Source organism: Haliotis cracherodii, unplaced genomic scaffold (genome assembly GCF_022045235.1).
Source record: "Haliotis cracherodii isolate W230 unplaced genomic scaffold, xgHalCrac1.p SCAF_8, whole genome shotgun sequence".
In the NCBI taxonomy this organism is placed as follows: Eukaryota; Metazoa; Mollusca; class Gastropoda; order Lepetellida; family Haliotidae; genus Haliotis; species Haliotis cracherodii.
In genome coordinates this window covers 57,291,041-57,311,213 of record NW_027266341.1, presented here as the reverse complement: position 1 = coordinate 57,311,213, position 20,173 = coordinate 57,291,041, and the positions used below count along the sequence as shown (strand labels likewise).

General features: G+C 41.9%; 2 protein-coding genes across 2 annotated transcripts; both read right to left on the bottom strand.

Annotated features, from left to right (window-relative positions):
- Nucleotides 1-2,269: 2,269 nt before the first annotated feature.
- LOC139449799 (alpha-galactosidase A-like) lies at nucleotides 2,270-9,462 on the bottom strand. Its single transcript, XM_071231334.1, has 8 exons — nucleotides 9,379-9,462; nucleotides 7,551-7,719; nucleotides 6,777-6,951; nucleotides 6,302-6,476; nucleotides 5,597-5,691; nucleotides 4,768-4,929; nucleotides 3,492-3,689; nucleotides 2,270-2,776 (listed from the first exon to the last, which is right to left on the bottom strand). The coding sequence occupies exons 2-8, from the start codon at nucleotides 7,697-7,699 to the stop codon at nucleotides 2,519-2,521; spliced, it is 1,212 nt and encodes a 403-aa protein (XP_071087435.1). The 5' UTR covers nucleotides 7,700-7,719; nucleotides 9,379-9,462; the 3' UTR covers nucleotides 2,270-2,518.
- Nucleotides 9,463-11,343: 1,881 nt separating this feature from the next.
- LOC139451099 (alpha-N-acetylgalactosaminidase-like) lies at nucleotides 11,344-19,580 on the bottom strand. The gene is made up of 8 exons (XM_071232897.1): nucleotides 19,572-19,580; nucleotides 19,003-19,187; nucleotides 17,952-18,126; nucleotides 15,843-16,017; nucleotides 14,595-14,689; nucleotides 14,073-14,234; nucleotides 12,464-12,661; nucleotides 11,344-11,646 (listed from the first exon to the last, which is right to left on the bottom strand). The coding sequence occupies exons 1-8, from the start codon at nucleotides 19,578-19,580 to the stop codon at nucleotides 11,344-11,346; spliced, it is 1,302 nt and encodes a 433-aa protein (XP_071088998.1).
- Nucleotides 19,581-20,173: the final 593 nt, after the last annotated feature.

The following is a 20,173-nucleotide window of genomic DNA, read 5'->3' as shown; positions in this document are numbered from 1 at the left end:
ATTCATTGCCTCTACTTTGTGGATTTACTAGGGAATTGGAGTGTACGTTGATTAGGTGTGTGGTTACGATTTCTCATTGTAAACGTGTACCTTGTGACTTGTTTATTCATGGACGTTTAAACGTACAAAAAGGTCGCGTTCATAGTATGGGCATATGAGATACAGTTTTCATTGAGGGAAATATTTTGGGATTTTATACGATACTGACATTTACGGAGTTTGTGATATAAGTAGCCCTTATAGTCAATGATTTACATTTCAAGGGCGGATCCAGCAATTTTAAAAGGGAGAGGTCCAAAATATCAAAATCCTATCTCAGAAAATTTCTATAACATACTACATTTGGTTTTCAAAAAAAAAGGGGGGGGGGGGGGGGGGGGGCAAATCATATTGACCCATATGACAAACAAGTACCTTCTTAGTCTTGAAATACTCGTTTATGTCATGACGTTGCACAAGAACATTTTACCGAGCAAACGACATCGCCACTGTATGGTCAATAATTATCAATGTGAACCGTTAATTTCTATACGTCAGTTCATATAAACCATGCGCACATGTACCAGCGCTGGGCGATATACTTGGTTCAGTACTTCACTCACACGCATAGGTTCGCATTCATAGCCCGTCTGTTTAAAATAATAGTTCACATGGCATATCACCAATACAAACAAGCATGAAATACTATCCCCCGCCTATATGATATGTCCGGTTGTGTGTAAGGCAAGAAATATTGTGCTGTTTTCAAGATCTGCTCCGGAAAAGAGAACTCCCGCTCTTTTTAGTCAAAGTCGTTGTCATGGAAACTCGAAAAATATTTTTTCCGAAACTATCTATGTGCCAAGTCTGGTCTCATGTCAAGTCTCCCATGGTTTGGGGGTTCTGCCCCGGAAACGAAACCTGTCGGACGGGCGGACGGAAGGACGACAGGGCAGTACCCATTCCTTTATCCCTCTTCCACTTCGTGGCGGGGTATAATAACCATGAACTTCAAGATTACATTTTCATAGAGAATGTATTTAATGTAAAAAACACTCTCCTTTACAACTACACTATACATCGCTGCATCAATACCCTAGCAGCTCCCATTTCCAGTGAATGCCGAAAAATGATATATAATTTGTAGGCATTGTTTAGAAACACGTTACAAGTAAGCTCAGTACACTCGGAACAGTTCGTTGTCACTGCAATGACGTCATTTTAACAACATGGGGGGTTTCTGGGTTAGAAGTAGTGATCCCCATCAAACCGTACTCCCCCTAAAAGGCGGCCAAATGGATTGTCAGGATCGGTGACTTGGTTGATAGTGGCCTGACGGCGTGGGGGGTAGTTCAAAATGTCAATCTGGTCCAGGCTGGATTATTTACAGACCGCCCTCATTTAGCTGGAATATTGTTGACAAACAAACAAAACAAACAAACAAATCAATGGGACCGCCGCCGTTCAGGTTCCTGGAGCCCTATACTTTTACTTTATATACATGTGAGTAATCCCAAGGGTAACCATTCGGACGGTGAGGTTTCCCTCCGTATAAACGGTGTCAGGACTGACGCTTGTCTTGAAAATGGTCATATATTGTTATGGATCCGTGAAGATCTGGGTTAGAATTGGTCTTCGTCGTAAGGCTCTCTGACTTGGTTGATGCATGTCATCGCACCCAAGTGTGTAGATCGATGCGCATGATGTCAATCACTAGATTGTCTGGTCCAGAATCGATTATTAACAGAACGCCTTCATATAGCTGGAATATTGCCGAGAGCGGCGTAAAACAACAAACCATCCAACTATTTAGAAAGTAATTCACATATTACAGCGCGGCGTTAAGCAAGAAACAAACATCGTTAAGGAGAAAAGCAATAAAAAGTTTGCACTCCGCGGAACATGTAGTAGTCACAGACACAGCCACAGCAATAACCACAGCCACAGTCACAGCCACAGCAATAACCATAGCTACAGCCACAGCCACAGCAATAACCACAGCCACAGCAATAACCATAGCCACAGTCACAGCCATAACCACACCCACAGCAATAACCATAGCCACAGCAATAACCACAGTCACAGCCACAGCAATAACCACAGCCACAGTCACAGCCATAACCACACCCACAGCAATAACCATAGCCACAGCCACAGCAATAACCATAGCCACAGCAATAACCACAGCCACAGCCACAGCCATAACCACACCCACAGCAATAACCATAGCCACAGCCACAGCAATAACCACAGCCACAACCACAGCTATTGCCACAGCTACAGTCACAGCCACAACTACAGCCACAGCAATAACCACTGCTATAGCCCTCGCCTATTTGAGCATAAATTGGCATGAAGCAACAGTCAGTGTTTCAAGTGATGACATCAGCATCCTTCAGAATATATATATATATATACAGCCAGGTGAAATGCTTATGAAAACTGTTGAGTCAAGTCTCAGTGGGACAGTCTTGATGACATTTCTATTGCTGATCAATCTGGGACATACAATCGTGGTCTAATCCTTCTCCCAAAATCATCACGCTGGGGTCATCTTTACCATGGCAACACCAGTCGGATTAACACGCACTGTCAAGGACTGCAAATACGTTAGCCTTGCTAGTTTAGACCCCGTGAATGTATCAGTGATGAGGTAGTGAGATGCCGTGCCATCTACGAGGAGGTACATTGGCACTGAGATATTCCGCGGAGTACCGCCTGTCTGCTGGTTAAAGAAAACTGTGGCAACGCTTCCTTTGGGGACGACAGGTCGAGTCCAAATGGAAAACTGGTCAATCTGAAACAGATAGAAAGAAAAGAACATTGAGAGCGTTGGACGTCACGTCACAGGCACAAGCTGAAAGGCGACTTGAAGTATTAACACCATCCTCTGGCATCCACTGTGTTATGGCGATGTAGGAGAAGGACCGTTTTTGATCAGAAGGTTTAACAATTGAAGGAAAACAATAGAAATTGTTATAAAAGTTTGATCATTTGAATGACAGTCTTGTGCATTTCAACAATTGAATGTTTGGGACTTCTGACAACACTTAATTCATAGGCAAAGATACAGTGTGTCAAAATGGTGGTTTTCAGGATGTATGTTTACAATACAGTAAACTACGGTTATAACAAACTCAAAGGGACTACTAATTTTAGTTCGTTATAACCGTAGTTTGTTATAAGCATATATACAGCATAACTACAGCATAACTACAGCAAATAGTCGGGACTAAAAAGTAAGTTCGTTATATCCATCAGTTCGTTATAAGCCTGTTCGTTATAACCGTAGTTTAGTTTATCTGAACATGATCAAATCTTTGACTCATGCTCATTTTCGCCTTACCTACGTATCTGAACATTTGGACAATTTTCATATTAATATTTTAAAGTTTCCCAAAACTTAAAAGACACCCATGGGGACCCTTATCATTCATATATGTATTTTCAAGTACAAAATGCGAGTACAGTAGAATCTCATCAAGTCACACAAAAATCAAATCAAGACATACCGTCATTCTAACAGATCCGGGGACTCCTAGCGGGTCCTGGTTGACAGCAATCAGTCCTTTGTTGAGAAGGAGATTCTTGGACTCCGGCCGGATGTTACGTAGGTCTACAGACATGAGCAGTGGCGCTGCCCACATCGACCACAGCGCCATCTGTGTTCGTTCCTGGTCAGGACTGAGTGAGAAGTCGCCTATCACTAGCTGGAAACACATAAGAAAGGCGTGAAACTTCTGCATGGTAGGAGTGTTTTGTATGCTGTACTGTGTCAGCTAAATGTGGGAGGAAAACCCGAAGCGATGCAAGTCTTAGACGGGTTTTTTCGATTCCGTGACACACGTGAAGATCCGGGGTAGAATAGATCTTCAGCAAACCATCCTTGCCCTAAAAGGCGACTGTGCTTGTCGTAAGAGGCGACTAACGGGATGGGGTGGTTAGGCTCGCTGACTTTGTTGATGCATGTCATCGTATCCTAATTGCGTGGATCGATGCTCATGATGTCAATCACTGGATTGTCTGGTCCAGACTCGATTATTTACGGACCGCCGTCATATGGCTTGAATATTGCGGCGTTAAACAACAAACAAAAAAACAACACGAGCACGGGTATGGTGCTGACAAACCAAGAAATGTAATCGGATCGTACCGGGATTCAAATTTAATTCATTGGTTACCGGCGTTGTGAAGGATAACGCGCGACGTCCATACTAAACTAAAAGAAAGTATACATCCATGTTTGATGCCGGCTAAAAATGGTTATTCGACGGTGATGTATTTGATACGAGTATCATGGTTGTGTTTTTAAACCCTAAGTTTGCAGCCTTGTAACGTTTCGATAACGTTTGTAATATTTTAGTCAAATCCAATTAATTAGTGTATAATTTCATTTGTACGGCAGTTTAGAGGTTAACCGCATAAATTACCTTCAGGATAATTAAATCACGGGTATCAGCGGTGCTGGGATTCTTGAAAATGACAATTATGCTTCATATTATTGGGGGGAAAAGAACAATTCTGCAACTGAATTGCATTGCTGCAATGTGTTTTTCCGAAGCAAGAAAAGAAATCACAATAAAAACTCCCAGGATCCCCCAGAAAATCAAACATCAGACTCTTACCATGAGCACGGACTGTTAGCTGCCTACTCTATTCCGTAATTCCTACTGATATAGGTTTCAAAAGCCATATCATCATTATTATATTTACGATTACAACATATTTAGTTATTGATAACTTGAACACATTTTCTTTTCCCAAAAAATGTTGAATAGTTATTCTTACCTCATCCGGGTCATTCCAGCCCCCGGGCCCGGCTATTTTGCTGAAGTTGCCGACGTTTTTGGCGTAGACGTTGAAGATCCTGACTATACTTTCCCACTGATCGTTGAGGTCTATGGCATTCCTACACGTATTACACACCTCCATCACTGCAGTATAGTTGGCCTAAAGAGAGCGATTGCGTGAAAAAGATCAGAGGTTTAAACTCGGGAAAGGTTCACTGGGACCAGTGCATGTTCACCCTTCACCTGCAAATCAAAACTAATCAATCACGAGTCCAAATTTACTGATTTGATACACTTCGCGATGTAAGACCAGTTTTATCACAATATAAATCTTGATTATCGATCAGATCGTCTTGACTGGTCGCCGCCATTTTGTTTGAAGCCAATGCAAGTGACACGAGAGGTGGAATCTGATAGGTCCATAGGAGAGGCATAAAAGGGACATAACTCGTAACAGCCACTGGTGGCGCTACGATAGAGCCCAGGAATTCCAGCCTAGTTCGTCAAGGGTGGAAACTGGGCTTTTAAAGTCAGTTAAGTAGTAGTAGTAGCAATAATTGTAGCAGTAGTAGTAGTAGAAGCGATAGTAGTATTAGTAGCAAGTAGAAGTAGAAGTAATACTAGTATTCAGGCTACATGACGGTAGTCTGTGAGTAATCGAGTCTGGACGAGACAATCCAGTTATTAAGCTGATTACAGGTGAAAATATTTATAACGGTTATAATAAACAGTTGAGGTGTACGTGGTCCTACTGGTGGTCGATATAGTGTCTGAGCAAGGTACAGTAGTGATGAGATGTGTAGGAGACAGTCGATGAAGAGGCTTACCTCCCGGCCGTGCATGATGTCGCCTATCGCCCACTCACACGAGTACAGGATTGGCCGACCCGTCTTGTTCAGGTAAAATCCCATTTCACTGTAACCTTGACAACAAGAACGAGTTTATAGGTCAGCCGGCTCTGGTCATTTATGTCGGGTAGATGCGCTATCAACTGAAGTCTTGTCAATGATATTGAAAAATGATAAATATGCGTGATAAAGCAAAACAAATATATATAATCGAGTCTGATCCAGTGTTTGTTTGTTTTGTTTGTTTGTTGTTTAACGCCGCACTCAGCAATATTCCAGCTATATGACGGCAGTCTGTAAATAATCGAGTCTGGACCAGACAATCCTGTGAGTGACATCATGAATATCGATCCACGCAGTTGGAATACGATGACATGCATCAACAAAGTCAGCGAGTCTGACCACCCGATCCCGTTAGTCGCCTCTTACGACAATCATAGTCGCCTTTTACGGCTAGCATGGGTTGCTGAAGACCTATTCTACCCCGGATCTTCACGGGTCGTCTGATCCAGTGGGAGATGGTGGATGATTACAAAAATAGCAGCTACGAACATGTGTCTGCAGCTAGCTTTTCCTCTTGAACCTGCTCATGAAATATTTAAGAATGCGCTTTCACATTAATATGCGTTTCGTGATACGTATCGTATAGTGGCCTTGGTGTACCGTTTCATCCCTAATACACACCTTCAGCAAAGTCCTCTGGTTTAATATTACATCCATCAAACTTCAACAGGTCTATCCCCCACTCAGCGAATGTCTGCGCATCAGTCTGATAATGACCTCTACTCCCAGGGTACCTAGCGCAAGTTTCCGATCCGACGTCCTCATAAATTCCGAACTTTAGGCCTTTAGAGTGGACCTGTAGCATTCAATATTTAGGATTGATGGACAAGAGGAAATATCCTGGTTTGAAAAATGAATGATTAATTTAATGCATAAATGGGGATACATTTTTACATGATTTCAATCAGAGACCATATATCTGTAAATATGGTCTCTGTTTCAATGAAGCTAATAACGTGGACAGTGAATCACTGAACTTGAAGCAATCATCTTTTCCAAAATGAATGAGGGGAATAAAATGTTATATTTATTTTGACATCGTTCGATATGCTCAATCCCTTTTTGAATTTTATTGTCAGATAATGCGACCACCTACATAGTCAGCCAATGCTTTCATGCCATGCGGGAATCTATCTGGGTCGGGCTGCAGGCGACCATTACTGTCACGTGACTTCGCCAGCCAACAGTCGTCTACACACACATACTGGTAACCCGCGTCTTTGTATCCCTCCGCCGCTATGATGTCCGCCATTCTCATGTACAGGTTCTCACTGAAATAGACCAAAATCTCAATAATTCTACGCCAGTTCATTCATTCTTTCAAATAATATGTCAGATCACGGGCAAGGTCAATTGAACAGCCTCATGACGTCAGCCTATTATGACGTTGCACAACAAGTGTACTTAACCCCAGGGATAAAGTACAGTTGGCGCCTTTGATCTTTCAGCTAAACATCTCAGAAATGGTGTAGAGTGAGTCAATAGGTGGTGTTCGAGTGAGTAAATACATATTGTTCATTGTGCAGAGTTACGTCCCTTAGGCGTGTCAGGATCCTATGAATAGCCCTGATTATGATTCTAGTTGAGTCAGGATCATACCCGTGGTTAAGTCTCAGACTTATACAACTTGAAGCCATGCTTCCACATATACATTAAGCTTACACACTGTGCAATAACTATTCAAAGAAACAACTCACTCATTTCTATTAAAATCACTGAAAATGGCGATAATATTTGCTTCTGCCTGGCGGGCGGAGAATATCGATGCACCCGCGGTACAACACTTTACAAAAGATATTTAACACACAACAATAAAATCAGTAATCAAACCGCGATAAAACGATAGAAAGATATGTAATGGCCTACTTACCTGATACAATTGTCCGGGTCATTTTTGCAGTCAAGGTTGCATCTAAAGCGTTCCCATGACAACCACCCCATTGGTGGAGTGCGAGCTAAGCCATTGTCAAGGGCAGCGACAACACTTACTCCAGCAATGAACGTCAACAGTTTCATCATCTTGGAACTTGTCTCGCCACCTTTACGTAGACAACAGTAATACACGCTAGAAAACAACACAAAGTTTACCACTCACTTGTAAAACGTCCATCAGGGAAAGCTAAGAAAAGAAATTGTGAAGGGAGATAACTCGAAAGGAAGGGAAAAAAGCTTATTACTTAAACCTCAGGAGCTTGTAACGCAAAAATAGCAGCTCCAAGATATATGGTCACATCCAGTGTCAGTATACTATATAAAAGGATCCTTTATATAGTAAATTGACACTGGGTGTGACCATATGTTTTGCAGCTGCTATATTTGCGTTACATGCCCCTAAATCTCATTAAAATCAGATCTTAGTTCTCGCCGCCGTTAAACAAGGATCTGAGGGCATCCCATTACGGGTCACGTCAGACCGACCTTTCGCAAACTCTGACCGACCAATGGAATTACTGACAAGAAGTCGTCATTAGTCAATCAGAAGGCAGCTTTCTCGTGCTTTACGGCACTAATTTCAAATTGGCGACTACGTTACGAAACATTTTGTGACAAATTTTCGCTTAAAAATTTGAAACCTGAACAAAAGAACGATCTAGAATGGCTAATATATGGTCTAGATTGTATGGATTCAGCCTGGCAAATTTGCAAAGAAACCAGACCAGATAAAATGTTGTCAGTCCAAAGTTTTCATGACTAACGAACACAAGTAACAAAATAGTTCTCAGAAAATAACAATGAAGTGGGGGATTATCATCTTAGTAACTTCCGACCATCGGGCGTGCAACTTTTCAAAACTAAGTGACCCGTGAAGATCCGGGATAGAATAGGTCTTCAGCAAACCATTCTTGTCGTAAGAGGCGACTAACGGGATCGGGTGGTCAGGGTCGCTGACTTGGTTGATGCATGTCATCGTATCCCAACTTCATGGAACGATGATCACTAGATTGTCAAATCCAGATTCGATTATTGACAGACCGCCGTCATATAGCTTGAATACTGCTGAGTGCAGCGTTAAACAACAAATAAACAACAACAAAAAACAAATAGTAACAACCATGCACGTGGATTTAATGTGAGCCACCTGTATGTTCACACAACACGTACATTACGTGTCGTAACTGCGACTTATGCAATGGATAAACACTTCTGTGTCCACGATTAATATGTGCAAAAGGGTCGATAAAGTTTCGAAATATTTGACATTTCAGATTTGATTAATTTACAGACCACCGTTATATAGCGGGAATATTGCTGAGTGCGGCGTTAAACAACAAATAAACAATCAATCAAAACTTAGTATTCCAGCTATTCAACGGGGACCTGCCACAAGTCGAGTCTGGGCCTGACAAACCCGTGACTGATATTATGATCACGCCCTGACGCGATGACGATGACGATGACATTAGTCGTGTCCTTTGACAATCGTTGCAGGTTATCGATATATTCTCACCGTCAGAGGGACATTTTAATCCCTAAACTGGTGTTTTATACACTATAACATAATTTACACAATACGGTATATCATAGCTACAATCAGACGACAACCACGTGTAAATACAAACAGACACAGAAATCATAGCATCAACACACCCGGAAGTGAAACCAAAAGTAAATAGCTCGTTCTGAGCAATGAGTTTAAGTAAGTATGTTACCGATTTGTTGGAAAAGTGTGTTATGACAATATATAAGATAGATCTCACGTGCGTGTACTGAAGAAAGTATGTTGAACTGTTGAACACCTCTCTCGTTCTCCAGTCACACGACACTGAGTCAACCTTGTGTTTTTCCGGGTAAATGAGCAGCCGGAGCGTTGCGTTTTGGCGACATCGTACCGCCCATGTTCTTGACTATCGTTCTGCGTGATTTGACAGGTGAGGTGAAATGGGGTTTTACGTCGCGTTCAAGATTATATCACTTACATAGTGACGTGCAAAACATTCACGTCAGTGTGTGAGCATGACTGCTTATACTGGCCCATTTTTGTGGCAGGCATTTTATTTTTTTCTCAACGAAAAGCTTAATTCTTTTAATATACTACTCAAAAGAAGTTAAGGATCACCCGATTCTTTCATATTGGTAATGTTAATCTGTCATGGCATGAGAGATTAACTATTGTAATATGGAAGAATCGGGTGATCCTTAACTTCTTTTGAGTAGTATACATAAAATTTCAGCCTGTCCGTTCTGTACGGAAGCGTAGTAGGGCCACGGTGAATTTTTTTTTTGTCGAAGTATCTCCTACGTAGGACTTCGACAAACAAAAAATTCACCGTGGCCCCACTACGCTTCCGTAGTTCTGTGTGATTTGACAGAAAACACATTACTTAAATGAACTAAACTATTATCCATATGCTATGTGCATGCATATTGGGATCCGTGAAGATCCGGTGTAGAATAGATCTTCAGCAACCCATGCTTGCGGTGAAAGGGACTATGCTTGTAAGAGGCGACTAACGGGATCGGATGGTCAGGCTGGTCCAGGCTCGATTATTTACAGATATCGCCGTCATATAGCTTGAGTATTGCTGAGTGCGGCGTTAAACAACAAACAAACAAACAAAAACAAACATGCTTATCAGACGTGTATATTGTATACATGTTATCCAGAACAACAATGGGGGGCACGCGTGGCCCAGTCGTCTAAGGCGCCGCGATTCGCTATGCAGAGTTGCGGCCCTTGGGCACGCCAGAAACCTATGATTGTGGGTTCGAACCCTAGTTCGCCCCGATTATGTTTCTAGGTTTGTCAGCACCATACCCGTGCTCGTGGGTTTCACCGAAGTGGTAAACGTCTGAGACCTGCATCACTTCGGGCTTTCCTTCAGCATTAAGCTGACATGCCGCGATATAACTGGAATACTGTTAAAAGCGGCGTAAAACCCAACTGACTCACTCAGAACAACAATGTACCTAAAAGAATGTGGGACAGTTTCGAGCTACAAATAGTATTGTCATCTCTCGATCAGCCATCTCTCACCTTTACTCTGCTCGAGGCCATCAGCTGTTCTGCCTTACAAGCTGCCTGGACACTATCTATGGGAATCAAGTGCACGGAGAACACATGTTTCGGTGATTATTACATATTAAGAAACAGGCCTGGAACTTATCGTCCAATGAGAGGTCGCCATTTAATCACCAGGTATATAGTAAGCTCTCGATATTTGTTCCACAGATGCTACTTTTAAAAGACCGAGTGATGCATGTGTTTCATACAAACGTGATGTTTGTGATTAACGTATTGATTTCAGTTTTAAGAAAAAAACAGTAAATGCGCTATGTCACTGGATTTTCAGGTCCATCACTTGATTGGCTGGTTTGTTTGAATCACGGTTCGCCCCGGTTATGTTTCTTGGTTTGTCAGCACCATACCCGTCCCACATTTAGCTTACACGCCGTGATATAACTGGAATATTGTTAAAAGCAGCGTTAAACCCAACTCACTCACTCACTTCGCATGGGTATTTACATCACGTGTTCATAACTGAATGTGTGACTGAGCGAGGGAACGCTGCATTCTGCAATATTCCAGCTTTATCACGGCGCTCTTTAAATACCGTTATCGACCAGACAAACCAGTGACTGAATGTACGAGCAGACGACCACGTCATAGGCAGTCATGGCCAAGCCTGAACATAATAAGAAAAGATGTGATAAAAAGTAAAAATTTAATCATAATTTAGTTTCTGTTCCGGGAGAGAACTAGTGGGCGTGGCTGTCATCAGGTACACGCCCGTCGGATCCACAACAATCGGACCAATCGTATCACCGGGATTGAAGTGACCAAGACTTGTGCCGTCAAATGTCTCTATGACATCATATCCGCTTGCGTCGGTGAGACCGATGTCCTTTGCCTGGGCGATGAAGCGGGCTTGGACAGCGTAGTTTCTGGTGATGTTCATGTGAACTAAAGCAATTACTTTAGTTCCGGTAGGCAGGATCGATCGAGTCCAAACGTCAACTGCACCAACCTGGACAAATAAATAAATAATTGTCCCGGTACGTCAGGCAATGAGATTTGAATATCGAATCAAATCGGCAAATGCAGAGTGTTTCTCCCGGTTGCGCTGACCTAATTATATCACTTTGCATATATATATATATATATATGTTTCCACATAAAACATAAAACAGCAAAATATTTTAAAGAATGCCGTATTTATTTTCCGACGAAACTCATTTTGTAATGTTCACAATATGACATACTGTGATGGTTGTTGTATGTTGTTTAACGCCGCACTCAACAATATTCCAGCTATATGGAGGCGGTCTGTAAATAATCGAGTCTGGACCAGACAATCCAGTGATTAATTTCATGAGTATCGACCCACGCAATTGGGATACGACAACATCCATCAACCAAGTCAGCGACCCTGACCACCCGATCCCGTTAGTCGCCTTTTACGACAATCATAGTCACCTTTTTACGGCAAGCATGGGTTGCTGAAGACCTATTCTACCCCGGATCTTCAGGGGTCGACATACTATGAGCGAGGTACAGAAACTGAAATCGATTATCGATGATGTACGGGCTCCATGCCAATAGTTATTTGACTACCCATTAAAATTCTTCCTCTGCTTCTGTATATAATATGATGTGAACGAGAATTTGTGTCCATCGAGTATAACATACAGTGTCACATTACCAATTCTTTATATCGTTGGTGTCTCAGACATTTATTTAAATAAGATCAATGACATATGTAAATGTAAACTTTCAGGATATATCAAAATAAAAAAGGACTGATGCAAACATTAATTATTCAAAAAGCAGTTATCTTTTCTGACCGTGGTTATTCTTCGTGCACTGGTGCTGAGTTGTTGCTGGTTAATGGCGATGACCCGTGGGTTAAGCAGCAGTTGCTTTGACTGGTTGCGGATGCTCCTCAGGTCATTGGACATTATCAGTGGGGCGGGGAGCATCGCCCACAGCGCCATCTGCACACGTTCTTGTACATCACTGAGCCCGAAGTTGCCGATAATCAACTGTGGGAAAGGTATACTAGACTAAAAGTAAGTTTAATACGGATATATTTGGTGATGATAAGTACCTTCATCTGAAAACATTAAAGCCACTTCTCCCCGATCTCATTAAAATCAGGTCTTATATCTCTGTTTGAAGATCTGAGAACACCACAATAGAAAGTCGCGTCAGGTGAACTCTACGCTAAACTTTGACCGCCCAATCTAAATGAAGGACGTGTGGGTTCTTTAGCCAATCACATGTCAGCTTTCTGAAACGATTCGCCTTTACCGCCTCGATTCAAAACTTTCGATCTTATCGAAAGAAAACCGCGGCAGAACACAAGTACACCGTCCACAGTACAACCTTTTGGTTGTAGATACCACGATAAACAGAAACGACAGGATGTATCAAATATCCACAACACTATAATAACTCCGTTTTATTGTTTTGCATTCGGAAAACACCGATCATATTCAATTTTGAGATACAGAAATCAGATGCTTGTCTGAATGCTCGGTTCATAAGACTCGACGCTTATTGGTTGATAAGAAAGTTCATTTGATTTTAATGAGATTGATATGTCAATCCATTCGTCACCAATCGCCTCTTTCCGTAACCTGCAAGAAGAGTCGTCCCCCTATCGATGAATGTTATGTGCGACAACACGACAAACCAATCAGAATGCGTGTATGATTTCAAGTTCTTCTTCAAAGAATCCCTCAGAAATAATTTTTTACATATGTCATGCATCTAAAAATATACCGAAGACACAGTTAAATGTGTTCAATCATACTGTATAATTCCGCATGTCCAGATGTGTTTTAAATTGCATCTGAAATATATGTAATATATGGGGAAATAGATGTGAACCATAACGCGACGAGTTGACAATTATTTTAGGTACGCCCGTTTGCGCTAAGACGGAACCCGGTCGCAAAAATGTCCATGAGAGGGACACGAGTCGCTATTCGGCTTGTCCCGGAATAACACGAGTTGGTTACGAATGATGTCAATCAAGTTAAATCAACCTTAATACCGGAACTACTTTCAGTATAATGACACTTTTCAGCCTTTATTTATAATATCAACTATTTTTGTGTCTGATTCAGACACAGTTATTTATAAGCCGTCGTGATATAGTTGGAATAAAGCTGACTGTGGCACTCACTCACTCACTCACTCACTCACTCACTCACTCACACAATATGTAACTTGATATCAATAGTTTTGCTGAGGCGAAAATCAGAAATAGCAGGAAATTGGAACCATGTATTCAACCTATTCAGTGAATGAATGAATGTATTGTTGCTAACGGTTAAACATAAGTGTGACACGTGGTGATTCGTGCATGGCCCTGTGCCGACCAGAGATAAGCGCCGACATAAGGCAGAGCGCGGAGAAAGACAACACCCAAACAAATGTAAAGCATACCTCATCTGGGTCTACCCAGCTCCCCGGCCCCGAGTAAGACATAAAGGCGTCGTCGTCCTTGACGTAGTAGTTGATGATGTCGCTCAGACCATCCCAATTGTCCCAAATATCATCATAGTTACGCCACAGGTTACACGATTGTTGGATTGCGGTGTAGTTAGGCTGCAAATACAGTGATACACTGTCAGATAGAAGTCCAAGAATCTGTCACCCTTGGGTACCTACCCGAAAAACTTTCATCATTGTTATATTGTATCATCACTGTTCTGAAGAATTCGAAATTATATCAGCATTCCTGTTAAGTTTATGCTTATAAGAAGATTTATAGTGGCGATGGGGTAGCCTAGTGGTTAAAGCGTTCGCTCGTCACGCCGAAGACCCGGGTTCGTTTCCCCTCATGGGTACAATGTGTGAAGCCCATTTCTGGCGTTCCCCGCCATGATGTTGCTGTAATATTAATAAAAGCGGCGTGAAACCATACTCACTCACTTAATTGTAAAATGTAAATTTTATAATTTTTACCTTAATGCCTGCTAGTATTTGATACTTGGGCCAGTCACAGTGAAACATGATGGGTCGTCCTGTTTCGTTGAGGAACTTGGTCATGGCTGGATAGCCTGCAACATGACAACAAGAGCAAGAGGATTCATTAAAGGTTTGCTCATGATGTCAATCACTGGATTGCCTGGTCCCGACTCGAATATTTACAGACCGCTGGAATATTGCTGAGTGCGGCGTTAAACAACATGAGCGTTGTCCTGCAGCAGATAACGTCTCCAAAGAGATGATATTGTGTTTCCATGAACATTAAAATGTCTTTGTTTTGCGCCATTCCTGTTTTCTGCATACCACCGGCGCATGGACGTTGATTTTCACCAAGCCGTGGCAATGCGTAAGCGTTATTTACGGTCAAACAAAAGTGTTTTATTGAGCACCTGCTAACTATAGCTGTTCACATTGAAAAGACACGTGTAAGAGAATCATGCTTCCAACAAACACTCAAACATCCAAATTGTCCGCCGTGCCTGAACATGCATGTGCAAACTGAGAATCACGACCATATTTGTCGACCAGATATGTTCATGAATTCCTGTTTAAAGATGCCTTATTTACATTCAGAAGAAATGTATTTTATTGAACTTTATATGAAGTACAGTTACTTTTTTCCTCGAGTATATAATTAGAAGTTCAGGCGCACAAAACGCATCGCTACTTCGCCACGGCCAGTTTGGTCTTGACGTCCTCCTTAAAACTGGTTGTGGAAGGGTACAATCATTGTAATGTCAAAATATAAATACTCAAATATTATCTCAATGACAGTAAACCTTTTATACGAGGCATGTTTATCTAAATGTGTAGACTTTTCAATAAAGCGACAAAACCCTTTCCATATCCAATAGAAATCTTTGCATAAAGCAGAGTCGATTGTACAATTCGGACTATATCATGAGCAGGTGTTTATGAATCACTATCAAATAGTACGGATACCAGGTGAAAAGGGGAGCGTATCCTGCCCCACCGGTGGCATCACAAACACATGCAAAGGCAAGTCAATTGTTCACCTAAAAACATGGGAACATATGGTACAAGTAAAAAAACACATGAAATAGATGAAACCAATATGTAATTTGTTGAAAGGATTGAGTAAGTTGTGACGAATCGCCACATCAGATTCATGGCAGAGGTACTAGGTTGACCCAATGGAACTTGGGTAGGAGAGTGATCCATGGGTTAACGCCCAGTGCTCAACTAGTTACAATACAACTTTACCATAGTCGTAGTCCCGGACGTCGCCATAACAACCATCCAATTTGAGGAGGTCAACTCCCCAGTCAGCAAATGTCTGGGCATCCTGCTTCAAGTAGAACTCACTCCCTGGATATTTTTCACACGTGGTTTTCCCAAAGTCTGCGTATATGCCGAACTTCAATCCCTTAGAATGAACCTAAAACCCATATAGAAAAGGTACACATCTGAGAAAGCGTTTTGCGTTGTGTCGTACGTTGCACGAGGGGACCGCCTCCGTGGTCTAGTGGTAGAGAGACCCGTGAAGATCCGGGGTAGAATAGGTCTTCCGCAACCCATGGTAGATTCATGTCATCGTATCCCAATTTCGTGGACCGATGCTCATGATGTCAATCACTGGAATTTCTAGTCCAGACTCGATTATTTACAGACCTACGTCATATACCTGGAATATTGCTGAGTGCGGCGTTATACAACAAACAAACAAACTAGTTCTAGAGCGGAAGGTCCGGGGTTCTATCCCCAGGAGCGTCATACCAAAAGACGTATAAAGATGGCACTGGCGCACGGCATTAGGGGCTAAAACAAGGACTGGTCGGCTCGGAGTCACTGTGTCTGAGTGGTGTGTTCCTGTTAAACTGCGGCATGGTATCTCAGTGGGCTTGCACTATAAATCGGCATCAGTCAGGACTAGTACAAGCAGCCACACACACACACACACACACACACACACACACCTGGTGTACAGGTTTGACTGTTCCCTGTTAATCCGATGAAGATGGTCTAATCAAGATGATTAGCAATGTATTACGGTGAGGTGAGGTGAAATGGGGTTTAACGTCGCGTCCAAGATTATTGCACTTATATAGCGACGTGCATGCATGCGCGTGTGTGTGTGTGGCTGCTTGTACTAGACCGGACTGATGCCGATTTATAGTGCTATCTCACTGAAAATACCATGCCGAGGTTTGACATGAATACCCCACTCAGACACAGTATACTGACTCCGAGCCGACCAACCCTTGTTTTAGCCCCTTAATGCCGAGCGCCAGACAGGGTAACAACAAGTACCATCTTTTAACGTCTTTTGGTATGACGCGGCCGGGGATCGATCCCCCTGCCTTCCGCTCTCCGGGCGGACGCTCTACCACTAGACCTCGGAGGCAGTCAGCAATGTATTACATTTGGGCATAATACGAAATATTTGAATATGTTTCAATTCCTTAGAATGAACCCAAATGGAGCCCGTCCACACATTTGCTCATCTGATGTTCCGGCACTATAGATATTACAAGAGACATATGCAGTGCATTAACTGTACGGTAGTTCCATGCTCATCTGATCAGGATGACTGGCAATGTGTTACTGTATCTCTTTCGATAGACATAAAAGCCCAAATATAAATATTCACACATTACACTATCAGAGAAAGCACTTTACGTTGTTGTACTGAATATTACAAGGAACTTTTATTGAAGACAGAATGTTCTTTTGGCCACTTTGTCTACGAATGGAGGAGCCGACCAATTGTTGTCTTTTGCACAAATTTTCCAATTATGACTATGTATGAGGTCCGCCCACTGGCGCGTACCATTGTGAAGAAAGGGGTAGCGGGTGGTCCGCGACAAGTATTGCGATGGATAGGTGCGTGTCCTGTCTCGACAGCGAGTTCTAGAGGCGAGTTCAATAGCACATAATAGTACGCACTGATGTGAGCTACCCGATGACTGTGAAAACGATGACAGAAAATTTAAATTTGCATACTAAAAAGAGGAGTATCGTCTCAATGAAGGGAATTCATTTACTGTAAAAATGGAATACTTATTTTACCCCAGAGAGCAATAATGAATAGTGTCTTATAATTCATCAAATGATTGCGAAGGTTTAGACATTATCGGAGTGATATTTGACTCAATGACATATTCCTTAATTAATACTGTTAGAAATTAAGTAACGGTGGTATCGACCACTTAATAGTCTTATGAGAAACCTATGTGTCCACGGGAATGTAGTCATGACCTGCACGTGCATAACATGCGTACACCCTCTCCACCTGTAACAAACCAAATACGCTTTTTGTGAGTTGGTTTGACTTATCCTGGATTACCATTAGGAATATAATGATATACTAACGTAATCTCCAAGAGCTTTCATTCCACTTGGGAACCGTTTGGGGTCTCCTTGGAGAGATCCATCCGCCGTTCTCTCCTCAGCCAGCCAGCAGTCATCAACACACAGGTACTCATACCCGGCGTCTTTGTAGCCCCCGGACACAAGCAGGTCCGTCATCGTCCGGAACAGTCTCTCGCTGTGGCCAACACAGAATACATTGTTTATTGAGACACGTTTCACTCTCAGAACACACTATTCATCAAGGTAAATCAAGAATATGCTGTTCATCCAGCTTTAGGTGAATCAAAGAATATACTGTTCATCAAGACAGATCACAGAACATACTAGTTATCAAGGTATGCATTATAGAATATATAGTGTCCATCAAGGTATGCATAACAGAATATACTGTTCATCAAGGTATTTATAACAGAATATACTGTTCATCAATGTATACATTACAGAATATGCTGTTCATCAAGGTATGTATTACAGAGTATACTGTTCATCAAGGAATGCATTACATAATACACCGTTGATCTAGCTATAGAATACACTGTTCATCAAAGAAGATATTGTTCTTTAAGATGGATCACAGAACATGCTCTTGACCAGGGTATGCATCGTCAATACTTTACGACTTTACTACTTTACTTACACAAACCCGTCAATACATACGGCCGTTATGCAATGTGGTCCACGCAATCGGGAAACGATGACATGCATCAAACAAGTCAATGAGTCTGACCACCCGATCCCGTAAGTCGCCTCTTACGACAAGCATGGGTTGCTAAAGATCAGTTCTAACCCGGATCGTCACGGGTCCTTTTCTTAGAAACTTAATGGGGCCAGGGATTTATCGAAAAAATATATATTGTCCCAGAAAATGCTTGAAAAAATTATCCTTCAGACTGTTGAAAAAAAAGAAATTGTCTGCCATAAAAAATTACATTGTTGCAAGGGTTGGTTTTTTAAAAGAAATATCTGGTTTTGCAAACGAGGCTGAAAATATATCTAGTCTCCATACAAAATCCCTATCGACAATGTTTATTATTTTACTTATATTTCTTACCTTATACAATTGTCTGGATCATTGTCACAGTCTATATTACATCGGAACCGTGTCCATGCCAACCAGCCCATAGGAGGCGTCAAGGCCAAGCCGTTGTCTAGGGCTGCGGTAAGGGTAACCGCAGTAACGCAAAGGGAGACAACTATCCACGTATTTACCTGGTATAGATTTATAAACTCACTTATCTACTATGGAAGAAGAAGAAGAAGAAGAAGATGCAGAAGAATGCGATCTGGATAGATGTACCTCTGGACAGGACCCGTGGAGATCCGTCTTCAGCAACCCATGCTTGCCTTAAAAGGCAACTAACGGGACCGGGTGGTCAGGCTCGCTGACGTGATTGATGCATGTCATCGTATCCCACATGACTGGAGTGTCTGGTCCTGTCCCGATTATTTACCGACCGCCGTCATATAGCTGGAATATTGCTGAATGCGACGTTAAACAAAAAACAAACAAACAAAATCTTGGGACAGAATTATCTATATATTCGTGCAGTATCTATGTCCATACAAATTAACAAATAAACAAATACTTTGGAGTTCATATTCTGCCACAAAGAAACCCACCTTCGTCATAACTGATTCTCCTAACCGCTACCCAGATGTACACTGAAGGGAAGTTTCTGATAGCCGAGTTTTATAAATTATTTCTCAGATATCATACGCATTGATACGAATTACCATAGCACAGTGACAGGAAACAGTGTCAAGGACGTTCAGTTAGTATCTAGCATGACTCTCCCACTTGATCGTTGTCTGATGGTTGAGCCAAGGCCATTTGCTGATAAAACAACTGACTTTCAGACAACACATTTGCTTACATTGACCTCGAAGATGTGTGTATTGGACTATGAATATAAACCTCTTTAATCTCTTTATACATGTAAAAATGCATCACAAAATTCAAACAAATTAAACATTCAAAATGGTGGCTAATCTCGCGGTAATTTCGATGTTATAGTTGGGTTTGGATAAATCAAGATAAACAGAAGACATAAGATCATTAAGCGAATCAGTAAACGGCGAATCACCAGTGTGTAGTTGTCAGTAATTTGCGATCACGAGACAAACGCGTGATCGTAGTCTGATAAGTTTTTAACAAATTAAAATGATGTCTCAGGACATGTGAGAGATGTGACAAAGAGCGCGAACAATTGATAAAGATGGCT